At 42.7% G+C, this 26,638-nt stretch overlaps 2 protein-coding genes across 3 annotated transcripts in view; one reads left to right on the forward strand and one right to left on the reverse strand.

The window, feature by feature from the left end:
• The window catches only part of iqgap3.L (IQ motif containing GTPase activating protein 3 L homeolog), a 45,267-nt gene extending 41,876 nt beyond the window's left edge, over positions 1-3,391 (reverse strand). The window contains exon 1 of the mRNA XM_018231441.2: positions 3,216-3,391. Within this exon, the coding sequence (XP_018086930.1) occupies positions 3,216-3,255 (40 nt within the window). The 5' untranslated portion in view covers positions 3,256-3,391. The remainder of the gene's footprint in view (positions 1-3,215) is intronic.
• A 2,390-nt stretch (positions 3,392-5,781) lies between these two features.
• Positions 5,782-26,638, forward strand: part of ttc24.L (tetratricopeptide repeat domain 24 L homeolog) — a 29,760-nt gene continuing 8,903 nt past the window's right edge. The window contains exons 1-7 of one of the 2 annotated variants that reach the window (XM_018231442.2): positions 5,782-5,952; positions 10,070-10,871; positions 11,297-11,512; positions 17,786-17,914; positions 19,061-19,182; positions 20,597-20,716; positions 25,425-25,528. In XM_018231442.2, coding sequence (XP_018086931.1) covers positions 10,106-10,871; positions 11,297-11,512; positions 17,786-17,914; positions 19,061-19,182; positions 20,597-20,716; positions 25,425-25,528 — 1,457 coding nt within the window. In that variant the 5' untranslated portion in view covers positions 5,782-5,952; positions 10,070-10,105. The remainder of the gene's footprint in view (positions 5,953-10,069; positions 10,872-11,296; positions 11,513-17,785; positions 17,915-19,060; positions 19,183-20,596; positions 20,717-25,424; positions 25,529-26,638) is intronic. The other variant, XM_041573543.1, reaches the window with a different exon arrangement.

The raw sequence follows: 26,638 nt of genomic DNA on the forward strand, positions 1-26,638 counted from the left end.
CTTTCAAATGGGGGTCACTGACCCCATCTAAAACCAAAATCTCTGTAAGGCTACACATTTATTGTTATTGCAACTTTGTATTACTCATCTTTATATGCTATTCTTTTCTATGCATATTTCAGTCTCTTATTCAAATCTATGCATGGTTGCTAGGGTAATTAAACCCTAGCAACCAGATAGCTGCTGAATAAAAAGCTTAATAACTCCAAAACCACAAATGATAAAAAAAAAATGAAAACCAATTGAACATTGTCTCAGAACATCAGTCTCTAAATCATACTAAATGTTAATGTAAAGGTGAACAACCCCTTTGATAAATTCAGCATGAAATCAACACACAGGGGCCGGCTACTCGCTGCTGATCATTTGTAACGGAGTGTGGCCCAGGAAATGTTCATAAGGCAGTCACTGAGCTATAATAATAAGCTCATACAAATGCCCGGGGCTGTTAGGTGGGCTAGTAACAGCTAGGCATGTCTAGTCACACTCCTGTGGGCTAATTAGTGTATACACAATGAGATGGGCTGACAGACAGGAGCTTCAGGGAGCCCAGGGCAGTTTAGGCTCACTATAGGGCAGGGACAACAGTATAGGCTCACTATAGGGCAGGGACAACAGTATAGGCTCACTATAGGGCAGGGACAACAGTATAGACTCACTATAGGGCAGGGACAACAGTATAGACTCACTATAGTCAGGGACTATAGTATAGACTCACTATAGGGCAGGGACAACAGTATAGACTCACTATAGGGCAGGGACAACAGTATAGGCTCACTATAGGGCAGGGACAACAGTATAGACTCACTATAGGGCAGGGACAACAGTATAGACTCCCTATAGGGCAGGGACAACAGTATAGACTCACTATAGGGCAGGGACAACAGTATAGACTCACTATAGGGCAGGGACAACAGTATAGACTCACTATAGGCCAGGGACAACAGTATAGACTCACTATAGGGCAGGGACAACAGTATAGACTCACTATAGGGCAGGGACAACAGTATAGACTCACTATAGGGCAGGGACAACAGTATAGACTCACTATAGTCAGGGACTACAGTATAGACTCACTATAGTCAGGGACTACAGTATAGACTCACTATAGTCAGGGACTACAGTATAGACTCACTATAGTCAGGGACTACAGTATAGACTCACTATAGTCAGGGACTACAGTATAGACTCACTATAGGGCAGGGACTACAGTATAGACTCACTATAGGGCAGGGACTACAGTATAGACTCACTATAGGGCAGGGACTACAGTATAGACTCACTATAGTCAGGGACTACAGTATAGACTCACTATAGTCAGGGATTACAGTATAGACTCACTATAGTCAGGGACTACAGTATAGACTCACTATAGGGCAGGGACTACAGTATAGACTCACTATAGTCAGGGACAACAGTATAGACTCACTATAGTCAGGGACAACAGTATAGACTCACTATAGTCAGGGACAACAGTATAGACTCACTATAGTCAGGGACAACAGTATAGACTCACTATAGTCAGGGACTACAGTATAGACTCACTATAGTCAGGGACTACAGTATAGACTCACTATAGTCAGGGACTACAGTATAGACTCACTATAGTCAGGGACTACAGTATAGACTCACTATAGTCAGGGACTACAGTATAGACTCACTATAGTCAGGGACTACAGTATAGACTCACTATAGGCAGGGACTACAGTAAAGACTCACTATAGTCAGGGACTACAGTATAGACTCACTATAGTCAGGGACTACAGTATAGACTCACTATAGTCAGGGACTACAGTATAGACTCACTATAGTCAGGGACTACAGTATAGACTCACTATAGGGCAGGGACTACAATATAGACTCACTATAGTCAGGGACTACAGTATAGACTCACTATAGTCAGGGATTACAGTATAGACTCACTATAGTAAGGGACTACAGTATAGACTCATTATAGGGCAGGGACTACAGTATAGACTTATTATAGGGCAGGGACTACAGTATAGACTCACTATAGGGCAGGGACAACCGTATAGGCTCACTATAGGGCAGGGACAACCGTATAGGCTCACTATAGGGCAGGGACAACTGTATAGACTCAATATAGTCAGGGACTACAGTATAGGCTCACTATAGGGCAGGGACAACAGTATAGGCTCACTATAGGGCAGGGACAACAGTATAGGCTCACTATAGGGCAGGGACAACAGTAAAGACTCACTATAGGGCAGGGACAACAGTATAGACTCACTATAGTTAGGGACTACAGTATAGACTCACTATAGTCAGGGACTACAGTATAGACTCACTATAGGGCAGGGACTACAGTATAGACTCACTATAGGGCAGGGACTACAGTATAGACTCACTATAGGGCAGGGACTACAGTATAGACTCACTATAGTCGGGGACTACAGTATAGACTCACTATAGTCAGGGACTACAGTATAGACTCACTATAGTCAGGGACTACAGTATAGACTCACTATAGTCAGGGACTACAGTATAGACTCACTATAGGGCAGGGACTACAGTATAGACTCACTATAGGGCAGGGACTACAGTATAGACTCACTATAGGGCAGGGACTACAGTATAGACTCACTATAGGGCAGGGACTACAGTATAGACTCACTATAGGGCAGGAACAACAGTATAGGCTCACTATAGGGCAGGGACAACCATATAGACTCAATATAGTCAGGGACTACAGTATAGACTCACTATAGGGCAGGGACTACAGTATAGACTCACTATAGGGCAGGAACAACAGTATAGGCTCACTATAGGGCAGGGACAACCATATAGACTCAATATAGTCAGGGACTACAGTATAGGCTCACTATAGGGCAGGGACTACAGTATAGACTCACTATAGGGCAGGGACTACAGTATAGGCTCACTATAGGGCAGGGACAACGTATAGACTCATTATAGCGCAGCATCAGGGCTGGAACAAGAGGAGGAATGCAGGGAATTTACCTCCAGCTACTGCAGCTACACGACTCCCCTTATCAATATGGTCCTGGGGTGCCGAGAGCTGCAGTTGACCAATAGTCAGCAAGCAGGACATATCACTGATGTACTTTTAACCTCTTATTTACCCGGGGACCTATAGCAAACAACCAATGTGCCAGGACTTCAAACAGATCCGGCGTAGCCCCCCACTGGGTAGCGTGTCCCTAGCCGGGGGCAGTTCCTCCTGCAACACTTACATGCAGCCCCGGTGGGCGCCCCTCCGGCCTTACACTCCATTCCTGCACGCGCAGTTGCTCTCAATCAGCCCTGGAGCTCGGCGCCGCTTCTCTGTGTTTATCTTACGGATTTGAATATCCCGCCGCGACTGACTTCCGGAATAACTGTCAGTTGTCTGGGAGCCGGCCGTGTTGCGTCACCAGCGCACGGAACGCTGGGATTTGTAGTTTCTCGGCTCTCTCCGCCTCCCTACATGAATAAAAGTCTCTCTTGTCTTGTGTTTTATTTAGTTACTTCTGCTCCTGCCAGTGAGGCCCACCATTGGGAAATGGAGCATTTGAGCAGCTATAAAGCACAGCTGCATTTTATTTTTTTAAGAACTGGACATAGATTGGGTTGGAACGGCATAAAACTGCAACTTTCAATGAGATTAAGATAATTTTACCTCATAACACTCATTCACAGCCTTGGTTGGACAGACTCCTACTATCAGGAAAGGTTTTTTCCTCACAAACTATGTTGCTCCCCACTACATGGGGTACAAATGTTTGGGGGGCCTCTAGTTAGGGTTGCCACATTTTCTGACAAAAAAAAAAACACCAGTGCTATTTTAATATTTTAATTTAATAATTATTACTTATTTTAATATATTTGACTCTCTCTTCCCTATTAATAACATCGGCCATTTGCCAGATGGCAACCCATTAGAAGGAAGCCATGAATGCTTTGTATACTGTACATACAGGGAGGGGCAGGTCTGGACTGAGAATCAAAATAGGCCCTGGCATTTCAGGTACCCAGAGGCCCCAACAGGCCACATAGAGGCCCAATTAGCCCACATAGAGTCACAAACAGCCCCCGCTAGCCCACTAAATACTGACTTTCTATGGCACCTTATAGTAGCCCCTCTGGCATTTTCCAGAACCCACAGATTGCCAGTCCGGGCCTGGGAAGGTTTATAACTACAGCGGAAGCAGACCCTGCGGCTGCAGGGGGTCCCAGGAAATATACGGGCCTAATGATGCCCTAATTCATATAAAGTTGCAGTTAGGGTTGCCACCTGGCCGGTGTTCACCGGTTGATACCAATGTTATTAATAGGGAAAAAAACAAATATATAGGAAGGCTGGTATTTTTCTCCACAAAAGGTGGCAACCCTAGTTCCAGGAAATATTGGAAAAATAAGTAAATCACCTCATTGTTTGTAGGTAGGGTTGCATGATTGCAATGTTAAGTATAGGGAAAAACCATAAAAACATAGGCCGGTATTTTTTTCTAGAAAAGGTGGCAACCCTATTTGTAGGGAAGGCACTCAAAGAGCAATCCTCCAGGCAGTTGTAGTAAAATGGTATTTATTGAAGTACAAATATGGCTTACAGCCTTACGCATTTCATGTTCTCACAACACTTAATCATAGGCTACTGGTATCAGTAACTTACCAGTAGCTTACTAGGAGCCTATGATTAAGGGGCACATTCACTTAGTTCGAGTGAAGGAATAGAAAGAAAAAAAACTTCGAATTTCAAATGGTTTTTTTTGGCTACTTCGACCATCAAATTGGCTACTTCGACCATCGACTACGACTTCGAATCGAACGATTCAAACTAAAAATCGTTCAACTATTCGACCATTCGATAGTCGAAGTACTGTCTCTTTAAAAAAAACTTCGACCCCCTACTTCGCCACCTAAAACCTACCGAGGTGCAATGTTAGCATAGGTCCCCATAGGCTTTCTAACAATTTTTTGGTCGAAGAAAAATCGTTTGATCGATGGATTAAAATGCTTCGAATCGAACGATTTTTCGTTCAATCGTTCGATCAAACTATTTGCGGTAAATCCTTCGAGTTCGATATTCGAAGTCGAAGGATTTACATTCGGCAGTCGAATATCGAGGGTTAATTAACCCTCGATATTCAACCATATGTAAATCTGCCCCTCAGTGTTGTGAGAACATGAAACGCGTAAGGCTGTAAGCCATATTTGTACTTCAATAAATGCCATTTTACTACAACTGCCTGGAGGATTGCTCTTTGAGTGCCTACCCAACAAACAATACGTTTATGTCCGCTCCCTCAAGCTGAAGGCTCGGGGCAGAGCACCTGGGCCTCCTCATATACTTGGTGAGTCTCTTTTTGATGATAAAACAGATACATTTCTAGACATTTTGGTGGGCCTGAAAAATAATTTGCCTTGGGGCCCAGTAATATCTAGTTACACCACTGTGTATGTAGATCTATTCAACCTAAATCCTGGAATTGTGCTTCAGAATTCTCCCATTAGGATTTTATACCACCCTTATGAAACTAGTAGCAATATGTCTTCCAACACTGTAACTGCACTGTTAAAAAAATATAGCAAGTATTTGTGCCTACTTGCCTCTTTCATAGCCTCCCATCTTGATTTGCTAGTAGTGCCTACTTAAATGCATGAGGAGCAAGCAAGGTGCAATGCGCTCTGGAAAAAGGGATCCCTGTACCTAACCCCTGCCCTGACCAGGCTGCAAGTTCTGTCCATTTGCAGGAACTTTACTAGTTCATGAGTGCCGTGTGTGCGACTTGCTGTCTATTATTTCCACTGTCGGGGAAGGAGGAGGGATTCTGGGCCATTGTTGACCTCAGTTGCTATAGGAAACACTGACAATAGAAAGCAAGTTGCCTTAGGAAAATAAACACCACACAGCCATTCGGAGCGTGCGTCCCAGTGAGAGGGACTGAGGCACAAAGCAACATTACACTACTCACTTGTGGATTCTGACAGGTACGTGCTGGGGCTTTATGTTCTACAGTGTTCTACCTTGCCCATAACTGTAAATTCATCTATATTATATCTGCAATTCTGACACATCTGTAAGGCCCACTGTTTAATTCTTATACAAGTATTGGACCTCTTATCCAGAATCCAGACCTGGGGTTTTACAAATAAGGGATCTTTACCATATGTAGGATCTCCATGCTTTAAGTTTATTAAAAAAAATATTTAAACATTACAGAACCCCAATAGGATTGTTTTGCCTCCAATAAGGATTCATTATGTCTCAGCTGGGATCGAGTACAAGGTACTGTTTTATTATTACAGAGAAAAAGGAAAACATTAACAAAAATTAGCATGATTACCATCAAATTGAGTCTATGGGAGATGGCCTTCCTGTAATTCGGAGCTTTCTAGATAATGGATCCTATACTTGTATAGCTGCATGTACAAATTTACTGCTCATTTTAGCAATCCAGATATCATTTAAATGGAAGTTAGATGTATAACTCTCTGGGAAGGGACTGTGGGATAGCAGGTATAGTAGGGAGAGATGGTGCCTATAGTAACAGTGGATAATAGTCTCTGGGTAGGGACTGTGACTGTGGAATAGCAGGTATAGTAGGGAGAGATGGTGCCTATAGTAACAGTGGATAATAGTCTCTGGGAAGGGAGTGTGACTGTGGGATAGCAGGTATAGTAGGGAGAGATATTGCCTATATCTAGTATAGGTCAATCTAAAAAAAAAAAATCTAAAAACAACTGGACTTGCTGAGTAATCAATGAAGACTTTTCACTACTCATCCGAGCAGCTTCTTCAGTTCAACTGACTGGTGTGGGAAGTTTTCGGCAAGTCCAGTTGTTTTTAGCTTGACCTATACTAGATATACCATGACCTGGATGAATGAAAATCTTCATAGTGATATTGCCTATAGTAACGGTGGGACAATAGCCTTTGGGAAGGGACTGTGGCATAGCAGGTTTGTAGGGAGAGATGGTGCCTATAGTAACAGTGGATAATAGTCTCTAGGAAGGGAGTGTGACTGTGGGATAGCAGGTATAGTAGGGAGAGATGGTGCCTATAGTAACAGTGGGATAATAGTCTCTGGGAAGGGAGTGTGACTGTGGGATAGCAGGTATAGTAGGGAGAGATGGTGCCTATAGTAACAGTGGGATAATAGTCTTTGGGAAGGGAGTGTGACTGTGGTATAGCAGGTATAGTAGGGAGAGATGGTGTCTATAGTAACAGTGGATAATAGTCTCTGGGAAGGGAGTGTGACTGTGGGATAGCAGGTATAGTAGGGAGAGATGATGCCTATAGTAACAGTGGGATAATAGTCTCTGGGAAGGGAGTGTGACTGTGGGATAGCAGGTATAGTAGGGAGAGATGGTGCCTATAGTAACAGTGGGATAATAGTCTCTGGGAAGGGAGTGTGACTGTGGGATAGCAGGTATAGTAGGGAGAGACGGTGTCTATAGTAACAGTGGGATAATAGTCTCTGGGAAGGGAGTGTGACTGTGGGATAGCAGGTATAGTAGGGAGAGATGGTGTCTATAGTAACAGTGGGATAATAGTCTCTGGGAAGGGAGTGTGACTGTGGGATAGCAGGTATAGTAGGGAGAGATGGTGTCTATAGTAACAGTGGATAATAGTCTCTGGGAAGGGAGTGTGACTGTGGGATAGCAGGTATAGTAGGGAGAGATGGTGTCTATAGTAACAGTGGGATAATAGTCTCTGGGAAGGGAGTGTGACTGTGGGATAGCAGGTATAGTAGGGAGAGATGGTGTCTATAGTAACAGTGGGATAATAGTCTCTGGGAAGGGAGTGTGACTGTGGGATAGCAGGTATAGTAGGGAGAGATGGTGTCTATAGTAACAGTGGATAATAGTCTCTGGGAAGGGAGTGTGACTGTGGGATAACAGGTATAGTAGGGAGAGATGGTGCCTATAGTAACAGTGGGATAATAGTCTCTGGGAAGGGAGTGTGACTGTGGGATAGCAGGTATAGTAGGGAGAGATGGTGCCTATAGTAACAGTGGGATAATAGTCTCTGGGAAGGGAGTGTGACTGTGAGATAGCAGGTATAGTAGGGAGAGATGGTGTCTATAGTAACAGTGGGATAATAGTCTCTGGGAAGGGAGTGTGACTGTGGGATAGCAGGTATAGTAGGGAGAGATGATGCCTATAGTAACAGTGGGATAATAGTCTCTGGGAAGGGAGTGTGACTGTGGGATAGCAGGTATAGTAGGGAGAGATGGTGTCTATAGTAACAGTGGATAATAGTCTCTGGGAAGGGAGTGTGACTGTGGGATAGCAGGTATAGTAGTGAGAGATATTGCCTATAGTAACGGTGGGACAATAGTTTCTGGGAAGGGACTGTGGCATAGCAGGTTTTGTAAGGAGAGATGGTGCCTATAGTAAAGGTGTGAATAATAGTCCTAGGGAAGGGACTGAGGCTGTAGGATAGCAGGTATAGTAGGGAGAGATGGTGCCTATAGTAACAGTGGGGATAATAGTCTCTAGGAAGGGGACGTGGCTGTGGTATAGCGGGTATAATAAGGCCACATGACAACAGTAGGGTAGTAGTACATCATATCAATTTGTCAACCTGTAGCCCTTTGTACAATCAGCAGGTAAAGGACTGCTGTTATAAACACTCCTATTCATTGTTGGACTGGGATACCAGGGGCCCACTCAAAAACCTTTGACTAGGAGCCCACCAATTAATCTTAGACCAGGGGCCCACTCTTAGTAGTATAATTATTCCTCTCCTCACTCAACCTCTTTTCTCCTTGTCTCTTTTCTTTACATACTATGATCTATTATTCCATCTCTTTAGCTGCTTTGTTCTCATAGAAATAGGGAATGGCCATTAAATAGGCCACATGTCTAGCAGCATACGGGCCCACTGACACCTGGGCCCACCGGGAATTTCCAGGTATCCTGGTGGGCCAGTCCGACACTGCTCCTATTGTATAATCTATTTTCACAAAGGCCAGCTCTAATGGAACAATGGCCAGTCCAAGAGACATATGGGAAGAAAAGAAATAAAACCGTTACAGGACAAACTGGGATACAGCTGACTCCTTAATAAATAATTAGCATTGGGAGGAAAGTAATGTATCTTTCTCAGTGGAACATTCTGTTTTAGCTGGAGTGATTGGAAGTGATTGTTTACAGTACAGGTATAAAGAACCTTTTAGTGAAATGAAAAAATATACTGTGACAGTCATACATAGAATAGTAAAATTGCTTTCATAATTAATTCCAAGATGATTCTCTGGACCCAAAGCTGAATTTAATCTGGGTGTCATCCAAAAATTTGTGATTTAGTTGTTTAGTACAAGGCAGCGGAGGTACCACTGCAGTATCCATTTAAACTACTAATCAGGCATAAACCTATGTGCAGTGTCTGTGTACAGTACCTACATTTTTAAAAAATGAAATCAGGAATAAGCATACATTAGGTTGCAAGTCCAAAAATACCCCTAACGCTAAGTTGACACCAGGATATACATATTCTGAAAAATTCAAAATGGATATTGTGGCACAGTGGCTGGGAAAACAATAGATGGTACATGTCTCCCAGAATACTCTATGAGAGCCAGCATATGAAGAGAATAATAGAGGCTGGGGGTGATGTGAGCATGTGATGTAATAAATGCAGGTGTGGAGAATGATCTCACTACCTGGGAGAGGTTATATGGCTACTACCCTAAGTGGAGGGCTGAAGCGCAAGAGCAAGACCTGTGCTGCTAGTCTGCCAGTGGAACATGGTGTTCTGGTTAATGAACAAACTCTGTAAGTTACTGTTAATTTTGTTGTGAGATCATGTTTGGTCTCCCATAGATGTCCTCTGCTGCCATCCCCTAATGGCTCTAATCCAAAACCATGTAATGGTATTACATGGTTTTGGAATACTGGTGTAATTTATTGGCCACCAGAACCTACCACTTCCTGATATTTGTTGATATGTAGATTCCTGAATAGGAAGTGTTGGAAAAAATAAAAATTTCAGTCCTCATACTGGCTATAAAAAAGTTTAAAAAGTATTATCTACGAGGCCCTTTGTTATGCTTACATTATGTACCTTAAATTTACTACTTGGGTTTCTTTCATCTGTTAGTGGTCTTCAAAGTCTAAAGTGGCAAAAACACTAGCAATGGCCTCCGGGGACTTGCAGACAGAGGAACCAAATACTGAGGCCCAAGAATCAACCAAGTCCCATGGTACCACGAAGAAGAAAAAGAAGGCAAAAATAAAAGACTCTGTAGAAAACTCTGTTGCTGCAGGTGGTGAAGAAAATGATTCAGGACAGGTAAAGGCAGAGATCGAGCATCTTACTAAAGCAGGGCATAGGGCTCTGCTCTCTAGTGACTTCCAGGTGGCACTGTCTTGCTTCAAAAGGGCATTTCTGGTTTCTTTGGGCACTCAGCTAAAAACAGTCCAGAGGGCCTGTGCTTTTAATCTTGGTGCTGCCTATGTCGAAACTGGGAAGCCAGAAAAAGGCTTGGAATTTCTACTCAAATCCCAGCCAAAAGATGGAGAAGGAGAAGAACGTATAGGAGATCTTCATTTCAACTTGGGCACAGCTTATGAGGGCCTGAAGGATTTTCCAAAAGCATTGGAGCATTTTCGGAAAGCTGCCAATCTCTACAAACCAACTCAGCTTGGGAACGAGGGAGACACACACATGAAGATGGGATATTGCTACCTTAGCATGAAGGACACTGCCCGGGCAGCTCAGTGCTTCCAGGAGGCTGGGTACTCTTACATGGAGGCCCAGAGGCTGGACATGGCAGCAGTAGCTCTTAATGATGCTGCTAACTACATGCTACAGAGCCAGAGTTATGACTCAAGCCACATACTACAAGTTCTCAATGAAGCACGCCTATTGTGTGAACATGTTCCAAAGAAGGACTTGTTAGGTATGCGGATTATTCACCAGTGCCAATCCTATTTTACAGTCAACTTTTGTGTTGTATCAGGTCCATTCTGTTGGAACTTCTGAAGCTCTTCTCTGTCCTGTGATTTCCCTCTTGCAAGGGTCTTCTGTTCCGCTAAATACTTTCTTCAACTTGTGGTCTCTTCCTCTTATCCCTTCTCCCTCTGTTCCAATTGTATTTCCATTTCCAAGTCCCTCTTTATGTCAGGTTTAACAGTTCTGTGGACTCAGTGTTAATGTTGTTTTCTAAAGGCTTTTTTAACTTTCCTGGGGTCTTCTGTTTCATTCTCCTCCTCTTGTGTTGGTTTGAAGGCCTCTTTCACATTTTTGATCTTTTAACATACTATTTATTTAGCTCTTCGGATTTTTTTCCCCTAAATTTTATCTATTCTTCCATCATCCATGCAGCCAAACTTCACAATGACATTGGTTTAAGTTATGCTCAACTGAAGGTCTTTCCCATGGCCGTGGAATGCTTCCATCAGGCTCTTCCCTTCTGCCAAGACAATGGAGCAGACACAAGAAAAGAAGCTGTGGTACTGCAGAACTTGGGAGCAGCCTATAACACACAGGAACAGTTTGAAACAGGCTTAGACTACCACAAGAAGGCAGCATCGCTACACAGTAGGTTCCAGGAGATATCCTTCAGTAATGTAGAGGCTTGATGGGGTTGTTTGTTGAAATATCTGTCTGGTAATAAGAATATATTCTATAAACGTTATCTATATTATGAATGCCAAGGGATTTCACTGCATTTTCTTACTGTACTTTAAGTTATTATATAGAGCATATGGTAGGAATCCTAGGGTTCCAACATTTTCTGGAAAAAATATCCACCTTTCTCTGTCTGCTATCCTATTAATAATATTGACATCAAGTTTAATTTTACTGGCCCAGAACAGGGAAACCCTTGCAAACCCACTCTGCAAAACTGCCTGTGATCAGATTCATATGGGGCATTGTCACGGCCGGCACCCAACACCAGAACAAGTGCTCGAATCCTGGTTCTGAGCTAAGCTTCACCAGTGGTGTGACCACCTTTGAGCTTCGGGAGGAGCCCTCAGCCTAATCGGGTGCCACCTGGTCTTACGAGAGGTTCAAGCAAGTGTTCTGGCAGGCAATGGGGCACGGCTGGTAGCTAGAGTCTTTGGGACCGAGGATCACGGTAACAGACAAGGATAAGGCAGAAGGATCGTCAGACAGGCTGGGTCGTGGCAGGCAGAAAGCAAGGGTCGTCAGGCAGGCAAGGGTCAAAACCGGGTATCAAGCAGGAAGGGTACAAGCAGAAGAGTAGTCGGATATCAGGCACAGGTCAGGATACAGAATTCAGGATGGTCAAGGTACAGGCTGGGTCAAACACGGATAATCAGATTCAAACAGGCAAAATAGCACAAGGCTTCAGAACAGAGCACCAGAAACAAGTTCTATCACGGGCAGTTTGCTGGGAGTGGAAGTGGCCTATTTATACCCTGTTTGGGCGCCAAGGTTTTCGCGCCAAAATCGACGCACACGCGTCAGGATCGACGCGCGCGCGTCCGCGTCAAAATAAAGGAAACGAGACGCGGGCGCGCGCGTCCTAAGGAGGCAAGATGGTGGAACCACGAGGCGGGCGTCCCCGCGGCCGGCGTGGCGGGCGTCCCCGCGGCCGACTTACAGCACCCCCAATCCCAGGTAAAACAGATTTCCTTACATTACCCCCCTCTCTAGGGGGGGACACCGGACCCCCAGGCTTCCCAGGAAACTTTAAATGGAACTGCTTCCTAAGACGATCAGCCTTGATGTCATCAACTGAGACCCAGGAGTTCTCCTCAGGACCGAATCCTTTCCACCTAGTGAGGTACTGGAGTTTGTTACGTACCATTCGGGAATCAAGGAACTCCTGGATCTCAAATTCAGGCTGACCGTCAACTTGCACTGGAGGGGGAACAGAAGTAAGGCGAGTATTAGCGGCAGGTTTAAGTAAAGAAACATGAAAAGAATCAGAAATCTTGAAATTAACAGGCAATTTAAGGCGAACAGACGAAGGGTTGATAACAGTAGTGATGGGGTAAGGACCAATGAAACGGGGACCCAGCTTAAGGGAAGGAACCTTTAGCTTGATGTTTTTGGTAGAGAGCCACACCAAGTCTCCCACTTTATACTGGGGTGCTTCTCTACGTCTTTTATCAGCAGCCCTTTTCTGAGCAGAAGTAGCAGTAGACAAGGAATCATGTACCTGGGACCAAATCAAGGAAAATTGTTCGACAGAGGAATTAGCGGAAGGGACAGAAGAACCAGAATTAGAGAAGGAAAAGGCTTTTGGGTGTAACCCATTAACAACAAAAAATGGAGACTCCCCAGTGGAGGAGTGGGTAGCGTTATTGTAGGCAAATTCTGCCCAGGGTAACAGTTCTGCCCAGGAAGATTGATTTTCGGACACAAAACATCTTAAAAATTGCTCTAAAGACTGGTTCACTCTTTCGGTTTGCCCATTGGTTTGTGGGTGATAGGCGGTTGAAAAAGAAAGATCGATCCCCACTAACGAGCAAAATGCGCGCCAGAACTTAGAGATAAATTGAACACCTCTGTCTGAAACAATATTACTGGGAAACCCATGCAACTTAAATATATGTTGAATAAAAAGTTCGGACAAAGTTTTGGCAGATGGGAGGTGGGGAAGAGCAATAAAATGACCCATCTTACTGAATCTATCCACCACCACCCAAATTACTGTTTTCCCCTGGGACACAGGCAACTCCACAATAAAATCCATAGAAAGATGGGTCCATGGTCTTTCAGGAATAGGGAGGGGAATCAGTAACCCTTGGGACAAATTTCTAGAAGTCTTGGAGCGTTGGCAGACAGGACAAGAATCCACAAAAGATTTAACATCTTGTTTACAGGTCGGCCACCAAGCACTTCGAGTAAGTAATGAAATAGTTTTACTTACACCAGGATGTCCTGCCATCTTGGAATCATGAACCTCTCTTAGAACCTGTTCTCTAAGATCTTCAGGAACAAAAAATCTCCCAACAGGAGTGTTAGAGGGAGCGTCTGTCTGAACAGGGGATAACAAAGAAGAGAGGTCAGATTCCAAAGTAGCCACAATGACTTCACCCGGAATAATTGTACTACAGTCATCAGTTTCAGAATATATTGAGTCAAAGCTTCTGGAAAGAGCATCTGCCTTGACGTTCTTTGTACCAGGCCTAAACGTCAAGGTAAAGTTAAACCTAGAAAAGAACAAAGCCCACCTTGCCTGTCTGGGATTTAGACGCTTTGCTGACTCAATATACAACAGATTTTTATGGTCAGTGTAGACCGTAACCTGGTGTTTAGCCCCTTCTAATAGATGCCGCCATTCTTCAAAGGCCCACTTGACAGCTAATAGTTCTCTATTCCCTATGTCATAATTTGCCTCTGCAGGAAGAAATTTTCTAGAGAAAAATGCACAGGGATGTAACCTATTAGTAGTCGGGTGCCTTTGAGAGAGAATTGCCCCTGCTCCCACCTCAGAAGCATCTACCTCAACTATAAAAGGTAGTGTTGTATCGGGATGGCGGAGGATTGGGGCAGAACTAAACTCCCTTTTGAGGAACTCGAAAGCTTGGATAGCTTCCGGAGGCCACATACTGGGGTCAGCACCTTTTTTAGTAAGATTTGTGATAGGAGCCACAATAAGTGAAAAATTTTTAATGAATTGCCTATAATAGTTGGCAAAACCTAGGAACCTTTGGGTTGCACGTAAAGAATATGGTTGGGTCCACTCCAGGACAGCTCTTACTTTGTCTGGATCCATTTCGAGACCCTTGGAAGAAATATTAAATCCCAAGAACTGTACGGAAGCAACCTCAAAAATACATTTTTCCAATTTTGCATACAGGTTATTAGCTCTAAGCCTACGCAATACCTCACAAACATGAAGACGATGATCAGACAGATTGGCAGAGAAGATGAGGATGTCATCTAGGTAGACCACTACGTATATCCCCAGCAGGTCCCGAAAGATGTCATTGACAAACTCCTGAAACACTGCTGGGGCGTTACATAGACCAAACGGCATAACAAGGTACTCGTAGTGGCCATCCCTAGTATTAAAAGCCGTTTTCCACTCATCCCCCTCCCTGATCCGAATGAGGTTATAGGCACCCCTCAAGTCAAGCTTGGAGAAGATCTTAGCATCCTTGACCTGGTCAAATAGTTCGGAGATTAATGGTAAGGGGTAGCGATTTTTTACAGTGATTTTGTTAAGCCCCCTGTAATCAATACAGGGGCGTAAACCACCGTCTTTCTTACCCACAAAAAAGAACCCTGCCCCCGCAGGGGAACAGGAGGGCCTAATGAAGCCCCTGTCAAGATTTTCTTGTATATACTCTTTCATTGCCTGGGCTTCGGGCAATGAAAGAGGGTAGGTTCTACCACGTGGAGGAATTGACCCAGGAACTAAATCAATAGGACAGTCATACTGCCGATGCGGAGGTAAGGTCTCAGCTGCTTTTTTGGAGAAAACATCAGAAAAAACAGAATATGCTGTGGGTAACCCCTCAAAAGAAGTAGTGGCTACTACAGAGGGAAAACAAACCCCACTACATCCTGTACCCCATTGAGTCACCCCCTTAGAAACCCAGTCTATCAGAGGGTTATGCCTCTGGAGCCATGGTAAACCAAGAATAAGAGGAGAGGAAGCTCCCTCAATGAGGTATAGAGCTATCTCCTCACAGTGTAGATCATTTGCACACATGGAAAGATTTGTGGTCTTTTGGGAAACCACCCCTGATCCCAAGGGTCTTTTATCGACAGCCAGAATTCTCAAAGGAGGATTGAGGGCAACCAAAGGAATTTTATTTTTAGCAGCGAATGCTGCGTCCAAGAAATTACCCTCCGCCCCAGAATCAATGAAGGCTGACAATTTAACAGTGCCCGTAGGCCAGGTTAATTTAACAGATAATAGGACCTTGGAGGCAGATTGGGGAGAGGAAACGCCTGCACCCAAATGGAGCTCCCCTTCTCCATTTAGGCTAGAGCGTTTCCCGGCCTCTTGGAACATTGATTGAGGAAGTGACCCTTCTCCCCACAATACAAACACAACCCAAGAGACCGCCTCCGTGCCTTTTCCTCAGGAGAGAGGTGAAAGATGCCCAGCTGCATAGGCTCCTCCTGAGGTTGAGACACAGAGGGGTTTGACAACTTAGCACTAAAATTATGCTTATACAAAGAAGAAGTACCCTGTTCCTCCCGATTTTCCCTCTGTCTCCTATCTACCTGGATAACCAGAGACATAAGGTCATCCAGACTGGTAGATAGGGGGTAATTGACCAGGCTGTCTTTGACAGATTTGGCTAGACCGATGCGAAACTGGCTCCTTAGAGCTGCATCGTTCCAGCCAGTCTCCACCGCCCACCTACGAAACTCTGTGCAGTAAATTTCCACCTCCCGTTTACCCTGGCGTAGTTTGCGAATAGCGGAATCGGCCGAAGAGGCGCGATCCGGGTCATCGTAAAGAATGGCCATAGAGCGGAAGAAAATATCTAAAGAGAAACGGGCAGGGTCGGTGGCTGGCAATCTAAGTGCCCAGACTTGGGGGTCACCCACTAATAGGGTCATTACGAACCTGACCTTTTCCTCGTCAGAGGGAAATGAGTGGGGGAAAAAGCTGAGGTACAGCTTACAGGCTTCTTGAAAAACAAAAAACTGGGTTCTGTCCCCACCAAACTTGGCCGGAAATGCAATCTTGGGTTCCTGAGGTCTGAATACAGCACCCCTATCAGGCAGGGAACCCACTGAAGGAGTAGGAACAGAACTGGCTGGCTGCTGCGAGGGTTCCAGCTGGCGTGTTAGGTTATGAAACCCCTGGAGTAGATAGTTCTGCTTTTGCTCCTGCTCCTCCATGCGTTCCAGCAGCGTAGTTAGCAACAGCTCGGAAGAAGATGGAAGTGGAGCAGCGGCAGCAGCTTCGGTGTGATCGTCGTCCTCCATGGCCCGTGATAATGTCACGGCCGGCACCCAACACCAGAACAAGTGCTCGAATCCTGGTTCTGAGCTAAGCTTCACCAGTGGTGTGACCACCTTTGAGCTTCGGGAGGAGCCCTCAGCCTAATCGGGTGCCACCTGGTCTTACGAGAGGTTCAAGCAAGTGTTCTGGCAGGCAATGGGGCACGGCTGGTAGCTAGAGTCTTTGGGACCGAGGATCACGGTAACAGACAAGGATAAGGCAGAAGGATCGTCAGACAGGCTGGGTCGTGGCAGGCAGAAAGCAAGGGTCGTCAGGCAGGCAAGGGTCAAAACCGGGTATCAAGCAGGAAGGGTACAAGCAGAAGAGTAGTCGGATATCAGGCACAGGTCAGGATACAGAATTCAGGATGGTCAAGGTACAGGCTGGGTCAAACACGGATAATCAGATTCAAACAGGCAAAATAGCACAAGGCTTCAGAACAGAGCACCAGAAACAAGTTCTATCACGGGCAGTTTGCTGGGAGTGGAAGTGGCCTATTTATACCCTGTTTGGGCGCCAAGGTTTTCGCGCCAAAATCGACGCACACGCGTCAGGATCGACGCGCGCGCGTCCGCGTCAAAATAAAGGAAACGAGACGCGGGCGCGCGCGTCCTAAGGAGGCAAGATGGTGGAACCACGAGGCGGGCGTCCCCGCGGCCGGCGTGGCGGGCGTCCCCGCGGCCGACTTACAGCACCCCCAATCCCAGGTAAAACAGATTTCCTTACAGGCATGTAAACTCCTGATGGAATGTCCAATCTGTGAAATAAATGATAATATTATAATACGACCCAAATGCAGTGCAGGAATTTTCCATCAGACTAATGATGTTCCATACAATGTCACTTTATTTTTTACTCTTGACACGCTAAGGCACAGCTGTTATACTGTATATACAAGAACTAACAATCACTTACTTTCACCCCAGGTATTCTGGGTAACCGCAGAGCCCAGGGCCAGTGCTTTGGAAACCTGGCTTACGCTCTAAGCCAACTTGAGGACCATGAAGCTGCAGGCGAGAATTATCTTCATGCCCTACAAGCCTTCAAGGATTCAGGTAAAGGGTCCTATGGCAGCCTGTAAGGCACATTGCATCAGACTTCTTCTAGACTGTGTCGATTTTTAAGTAGCCAGTACCTGCCCATGTATGTCATGCCCTTTATAGGGTTGCCACCTGCCCAGATTTGACCTGAACAGCCCGGTTTTCAGAAGGTCTGCCTGGGGGCAAGACAGTCTGCCTGGTTTTCCAAAAAAAAGGATTGACATGGTGATCAGCCAATTGACACGTCATAGCCTCACCCACATGACATAGCATGCCCTGCCCACAATGCCACTGACTGCTCTGGTGATGTCATGGCACCGCCCCCTACCTGGGTCGTAAGCCGCACAAAGATGGCAACCCTACCCCTTTACATTGTAAGCTCCAGTGAGTAGGACCCTCTGATCCTGTTTTTAACACTGTAACCCTTGTTTCTTAAATTATTTTATGACCCAAGAGCATTTCTGGGGCTGCAGCAACCTGAGGCATTGGTATCGGAGTTGGTCATGGGGACGGCTGCAACACCAGTGCAGAGAGCTCTATTGAGCTATCTGTACTAGAAGAGACAAATTTTCATTTTAAAAACTGGCAAATACTGTCATGCAAGGTTTCTTGCATCCTCAAGAAATGTCAGGCCCCTCTTTTTAATCAGCTGGAAGAGAGTCTACAATATTTCTGTTTGGAAGATGGTTATAAAAGAGATGTGGCCTTTATTATTTAGCAACTCTACAGAAATGGCTCAATGCAGGGGGGCTGCTTTATGTTAGCTGCAAATTACGCTTTACATCAGTTTGCATTTTTATTGGAAATCTAACTGGGGAATATATGAGCACACTACACAGTTAGGAGACCTACCAGAATCAGTCCTGACTAGCAATACATGTACTGGTATAAGTGATAAAAGGTGCTTGATACATCTGATCTGTTACAAAAATGGACAAAAAATGGAGATGTGGAAGCACTCTAAAGGCTAAGTAATAGTATATTTAAGTATAATGGAAGTGCTAGTTTTAATGCACATTCCCTAGTCCCCTGTCTCAAAAGTTTACAAAACAGGGGTTTTTAGTTACAAAGTTATGATCATAAAGTTGAAAAGCCACCATACCACGTCAAGGTAAACCCCATTTTTTTACATCTGATCTGTTATCTAACTTTGTGCCGCAGATGATGTCCATGGGCAGTGGCAGGCGTGTGAGGGTCTCGGAGCAGCCAAATTCCGCCTTGGAGACGCTGAGAAGGCCATTCAGTATTACAAGCAGGCTCTGTCTTTACTCTCCAAAGCCAAGGTCAGATTTTACAAGGAAACTTTGAACCATCTAAAAATAAATGCTCTGTAAAGCTACACATGTATTATTATTGCTACTTTTTATTACTCATCTTTCTATTTAGGTCCTTTCCTATTCATATTCCAGTCTCTTATTTAATCCAATGCATGGTTGCTAGGATAATTTGGACCCTAGTAACCAAATAGCTGAAACTGCAAACTGAAGAGCCGCTGAATAAAAAGCTAAATCACTCAAAAACCATAAACAATATAAAATAAAACGGTAAGTAAACCATTAAAATAAGTGAATGTAAAATTGATGAGTGCTATTTTCAGAATTTTTTAAATTTGCATTCATTATTTTTTTAATTCCAACATATTAAAGGATACATGTACTGTTAATATAAATACATTTTGTTACAACAGCACCAACTGCTGGTCAGTTCCCCACCAGTCTGACCACCAAGTAGTCAAGGAAGTTGTCAGGTGAAAGAAAGAGGCTGCTCTGATGTTTTTCTTGTTAGGAAAGATTTGAGAAAGGGTTTTAAATTTTTTTCTAAGCAGAAGAACATCAGAGCAGCCTCTGTCTTTCTCCTGACAACTTCTATCACTACTTGGTGGTCAGAAAGGTTAGAAACTGAGCAGCAGGTGGCGCTGTATTAACAAAATTCTTTATATTAATTGTATATAATATCTTGGAATTACAAAAAAAAAAAGTTCTGAGAATAGCACTCGCATCAATTTTACATTCACTTATTTCAAAGATTTACTTATCCATTAAAATTAAAGGGGAACTATCCCAAAAATGAAAATGTAATATAAGCTTCATAGTACTGAAATAAGAAAATCTCTAAATATAATCAATTACAAATTCTGAACCATTTCTGAAACATGCAAGTTACTCTTTACTCTCCCCCTCTCAACACCTATTTCACTGCATTCTGTCTTCTGGCAGGAGTTGGGAGTCTGATTTTGAATGACAGTTGAATCCAATACATCTTATAGGGGGGCTCCTTTTGCCTAGAAGATGTATTAGAGTTCACTCTTAAAATCACCAGAAATCCTGTCTCTCTACATGCAGGATTTGTGCCAAAGTCAGTTATTTTGTTAGATTTTGTTTTTGCTGAAGTCAGTTATTTGAATGAGCTGAAATACATCTGCTAGGAAAGGGAGATCCCTATATTATATATTGAATCTAACTGTCAATGATTATCTGACACTCAACTGCTGCAATAAGACAGAATGAAGAGAAACAGATGCAAAGAGAGGGATAGTAAAGATAAACTTGATTATTTCAGAAACGGTCCAGAATTTTGAATGGATTATATTTAGAAAGTACCTTACATCAGTATGACGAAGCTTATATTACATTTTAATTTTCACGATAGTTCCTTTTTAACTTTAACTCTATTGCGTTCTGGCTCTCTCTCTTACAGGAACATTCTGACACTGCTCAGGAGCGGATAGTGAATAAACTGACAGACGCCCTTCAGTACAAGCTCACTGTGAACAGCCGCCTGTCCCATGGTGGTGGGTTAAACGCAGCAGCCCCTCTTGTAAGTTCCACAAGCACTGCTAGAGGTTATCTGAATTAAAGGACATGTAAACCCCCCACGCAAAAATTTAATCAGTGAACAGCCTCTTTGAAATCTTTATATAACTGCCACTCTGATTGTTCAAAGGTTAACAGTAAGGCTGCAGCATCCCCTTAATCCCTTTGGATTCTTTCTCCTCCTGTAACCCACTCTGCCCCCCTCCCTCTGGAATTTGCTTAGGCTGTTGGCCATTGAGCATGCTCAGTTCATCTCAACTCAGATTAATAAACACACCCACCAGTCTAGCAACCAATGAGAGATGGCATTGCTGGTTCCCATAGAAACTCTGCTCTAGCTGTCTGCTCCTATTTTTAAATCATAACCCCCTCTCCTGAGCTCAGAGTAACCATTACAGTGCTCAATCCAAGCAGGACTTGTTATTATAGTAAACTCTGCCTGTGTTAGAGTGCATTTTTCAATTGCATGAACTTTACATCGCATATGTGCTGTTTGCAGATATAAATGCACTGACAATGGGTCTGAGGGAAAATGGCCCCCTGGTGAAAGGTGCTATTTGTTTTAGGGAAATGTAATGATGCTGGCAAATGGAGGGGGTATAAGCAGAACAAATAATGCCATTTGGGTGGGGGAGATGTGCCCAAATTATATACATGGTAAGAAAATGTAGGCTTTACATGTCCTTTAACATGGCTTGGGGAATTATTAGGGAGAGATAACGGAGGGACAGGAAATCATTTATAAATATTTCCCTTGCATAAAGATACTGGCCGAGGTTATTTTATTCTTATTTGGCGTTTTGCTGTTTATCTCACATTCTTTTCCTGTGTCCCTGAATTCCACAAATGACCATGAGCAACTGCAATAAGCGATAAGCCTCATTCAGATTAGTTTTTAATTACTAGAAATGTCCCTGGATAAATTCTACTTCCCTGAGTTTAAATGGGATAAAGGGAATGTTTAAAAAGACTTTTGCAAATAGCATTAATTTTTTTTAAAATGTTATCTATAGAAATAAGTCAAATCAACTGAACTTGCTGTGTTTTTTCCTTGAAGACGTTTCACCAGTCAATTCAGAAAAACGTCTTCAAGGAAAAAACACAGCAAGTTCAGTTGATTTGTCTTATTTCTATACATATACCATGACCTGGATGAATGAGAATCTTCACAAAAGTCTTCAAGGAAAAAACACAGCAAGTTCAGTTGATTTGACTTATTTCTATACATATACCATGACCTGGATGAATGAGAATCTTCACAAATATCTTCAAGGAAAAAACACAGCAAGTTCAGTTGATTTGACTTTTTTCTATACATATACCATGACCTGGATGGATCAGAATCTTCACAAATGTCTTCAAGGAAAAAACACAGCAAGTCCAGTTGATTTGACTTATTTCTATAGATATACCATGACCTGGATGAATGAGAATCTTCACATACGTCTTCAAGGAAAAAACACAACAAGTCCAGTTGATTTGACTTATTTCTATACATATACCATGACCTGGATGGATCAGAATCTTCACAAATGTCTTCAAGGAAAAAACACAGCAAGTTCAGTTGATTTGACTTTTTTCTATACATATACCATGACCTGGATGGATCAGAATCTTCACAAATGTCTTCAAGGAAAAAACACAGCAAGTTCAGTTGATTTGACTTATTTCTATACATATACCATGACCTGGATGAATGAGAATCTTCACATATGTCTTCAAGGAAAAAACACAACAAGTCCAGTTGATTTGACTTATTTCTATACATATACCATGACCTGGATGGATCAGAATCTTCACATACGTCTTCAAGGAAAAAACACAGCAAGTCCAGTTGATTTGACTTATTTCTATACATATACCATGACCTGGATGAATGAGAATCTTCACAAACGTCTTTAAGGAAAAAACACAGCAAGTTCAGTTGATTTGACTTATTTCTATACATATACCATGACCTGGATGAATGAGAATCTTCACATACGTCTTCAAGGAAAAAACACAGCAAGTTCAGTTGATTTGACTTATTTCTATACATATACCATGACTTGGATGAATGAGAATATTCATAAATGTCTTCAAGGAAAAAACACAGCAAGTTCAGTTGATTTGACTTATTTCTATACATATACCATGACCTGGATGAATAAGAATCTTCACAAATGTCTTCAAGGAAAAAACCCAGCAAGTTCAGTTGATTTGACTTATTTCTATAGATATACCATGACCTGGATGAATGAGAATCTTCACAAACTTCTTCAAGGAAAAAACACAGCAAGTCCAGTTGATTTGACTTATTTCTATAGATATACCATGACCTGGATGAATGAGAATCTTCACATACGTCTTCAAGGAAAAAACACAACAAGTCCAGTTGATTTGACTTATTTCTATACATATACCATGACCTGGATGGATCAGAATCTTCACAAATGTCTTCAAGGAAAAAACACAGCAAGTTCAGTTGATTTGACTTTTTTCTATACATATACCATGACCTGGATGGATCAGAATCTTCACAAATGTCTTCAAGGAAAAAACACAGCAAGTTCAGTTGATTTGACTTATTTCTATACATATACCATGACCTGGATGAATGAGAATCTTCACATATGTCTTCAAGGAAAAAACACAACAAGTCCAGTTGATTTGACTTATTTCTATACATATACCATGACCTGGATGGATCAGAATCTTCACATACGTCTTCAAGGAAAAAACACAGCAAGTCCAGTTGATTTGACTTATTTCTATACATATACCATGACCTGGATGGATCAGAATCTTCACATACGTCTTCAAGGAAAAAACACAGCAAGTCCAGTTGATTTGACTTATTTCTATACATATACCATGACCTGGATGAATGAGAATCTTCACAAACGTCTTTAAGGAAAAAACACAGCAAGTTCAGTTGATTTGACTTATTTCTATACATATACCATGACCTGGATGAATGAGAATCTTCACATACGTCTTCAAGGAAAAAACACAGCAAGTTCAGTTGATTTGACTTATTTCTATACATATACCATGACCTGGATGGATCAGAATCTTCACATACGTCTTCAAGGAAAAAACACAGCAAGTCCAGTTGATTTGACTTATTTCTATACATATACCATGACCTGGATGAATGAGAATCTTCACAAACGTCTTTAAGGAAAAAACACAGCAAGTTCAGTTGATTTGACTTATTTCTATACATATACCATGACCTGGATGAATGAGAATCTTCACATACGTCTTCAAGGAAAAAACACAGCAAGTTCAGTTGATTTGACTTATTTCTATACATATACCATGACTTGGATGAATGAGAATATTCATAAATGTCTTCAAGGAAAAAACACAGCAAGTTCAGTTGATTTGACTTATTTCTATACATATACCATGACCTGGATGAATAAGAATCTTCACAAATGTCTTCAAGGAAAAAACCCAGCAAGTTCAGTTGATTTGACTTATTTCTATAGATATACCATGACCTGGATGAATGAGAATCTTCACAAACTTCTTCAAGGAAAAAACACAGCAAGTCCAGTTGATTTGACTAATTTCTATAGATATACCATGACCTTGATGAATGAGAATCTTCACAAACGTCTTCAAGGAAAAAACACAGCAAGTTCAGTTGATTTGACTTATTTCTATACATATACCATGACCTGGATGAATGAGAATCTTCACAAACATTTTTAAAATTTTCTTTAGTTCTCATGATATTAGCAGTTTTACACTGTGTTCAACAAGAGTCCTAAATTGCTGTTGAAAATTATTGCCAGAGATTTAAGTTGCCAGCGCAGGAAGCCCCTCCAGGTGCATAGTTCTTGTGCTTCTCATCAGACGTCAGATTTCAAATCTAAACCAGCAGATTAAGGGTAGATCTCCACGGGCGATTTTACCTGCGCAGAATCTGAATACAAAAAGTTGCATGTACAAGTTAATTGCATCCGACACGACACAACGGTTGGATGAAGACACAACATGCAGTGTTCACTTCCGACACTCGCTTGCACGTGCGACATTTGTAGTACTTACCTTAGACGTGACGCCTTGCGATTAGTCTCATCGCATCAGAACGGAAGGTACTGCAAGTAAAATCGCCCATGGAGTTCTACCCTAAGAGTAAGAGAATTATGCAGAGAAGCATTGAGAGAGAGAGAGACCCAAGGGCCTCTAGTTCTGCCAAGGAAACATTACAGCAGGTCCTACTTACCTGTTATAGATCCAGCGGTGCAGTGGGGTGACAGGAGCCCCTCCAGAAAACCTTAGCCAACTTTTCAAATTTCTATTCCTTTCTCTTTAAACCCCCCCTTATGTATTCACCTACCGTCTTTTTATAGACTCTCATCTGTCCCTGTATCTGTTCTCTTCTTTTGTTCTCATACAGAAATGGGAAATAGGCATTTAGGGGTGAGAAAAAGGGCCCATTGAAATTTAGCCCCACCAGGATCGTATTTGGTATCCTGGTGAACAAGTCTGACACTGGATAAATATTAATAAGTAGACAAATAAGGATGTGTGCTGAATATACTCTGTCTCTGTACTGCATTCTCCATAAATTAATTGCCCAGCCTTCTTATATATTGGTTTTAAACATGCAAACACTGCATTATTAGGTCCTGTTCCAACCCGTTTGCAACTGTAAAATGTTGGTCAGTTAGAGACAGATTTAATCCTAATAGTGAAAATGTTTTCCACCTGTCTAGAAGTCCTTCGGAAAGCTGCAAAGTACAGGACTAGTACGATTCTCTTCAGGGCCTGGTAGTGAAAATTTAAACCTACCTGATGCGTTCCCAACAGGACTCCGACGGTAAGTACAGAAGCATGTTATCCCACACTAGGGGGCAAATTTACTAAAGGGCGAAGTGGCTAACGCTAGTGAAAATTCCGCAGCGTGACGTCATTTTGCCTTTTCGCCGATTTACTAATGGTCCTGGTGTAAATTCACTAGCAAAGTAGACATACTCTTGCGCTACTTCGCACCCTATCGCCAGGCGAAGTTGCGCTCTGGTGAAGGGACATAACGACGCTAATTCACTAACTTGCGGATTTTACTGAACGTTACCTCTTGCACCAGACTTGACTTCGCCAGCTCAGACCAGGCAAAGTGCAATAGAGTAGATAGGAGTTTCTTCAAAAATAGTTGAAAAGTCCCAAAAAACGCTGGTGATTTTTATTGTTTAATAGATGATAGGCTGAAAAAGATCGTAATTTTTTTTTGGGGTACCCTCCTGCTCCCTTACATTTGACACCTAAACTATACAGTGGGCACATGTGTAGCGCAATTTTATTAAAGTGGACCTGTCCATTTCTATTTTTTATTAAAGCATTCATAGCTATTGTAAGCTAATTTAAACATCTCAGCTGTCAATCAAATATTGTCTGCCCCTCCTCTATGCCTTAGGCAATTACTTTCACTTTCCATTCAGCACTTCCTACATGTCACTGCTCTCCCCACATTCCCCCAGTTCTCTTCACCATTTAATTGTGTAGCCAGGACATGGGGATGGACATCAGGTCCCCCATTCTGGTGCACAAACAAGATTCTGAGATGATACAAGGTTTGCCTTAATAACAGTGTCCACAAAATGGCTCCTGCCTGCTTGTTATAATTATGAATTCCTAGACTGAAGGAAACAAGATTCAAATAATTTATATATTGTAATTAAAGTTCATTTTGCTTGACTAATGTGATAAAATAGGATTTTGAGTAATTTTTTTGGGTGACTGGCCCCTTTAAGTTTCCTTGGCCTTGAATAGAGTAATATAGTTGCTGCAACATATACGTCCATTGTACTTTAACTTCACGCCGTACACTAATTAGGAATCGCTAGCGTAACTTCGGACTGCTTATCGTATTATCGCTAGCACAACTTCGCAACCGTTCGGTAACCTGTGCGCAACTTCGGATCTTCATGAA

This window comes from Xenopus laevis, chromosome 8L, assembly GCF_017654675.1.
Source record: "Xenopus laevis strain J_2021 chromosome 8L, Xenopus_laevis_v10.1, whole genome shotgun sequence".
Lineage (NCBI taxonomy): Eukaryota > Metazoa > Chordata > Amphibia > Anura > Pipidae > Xenopus > Xenopus laevis.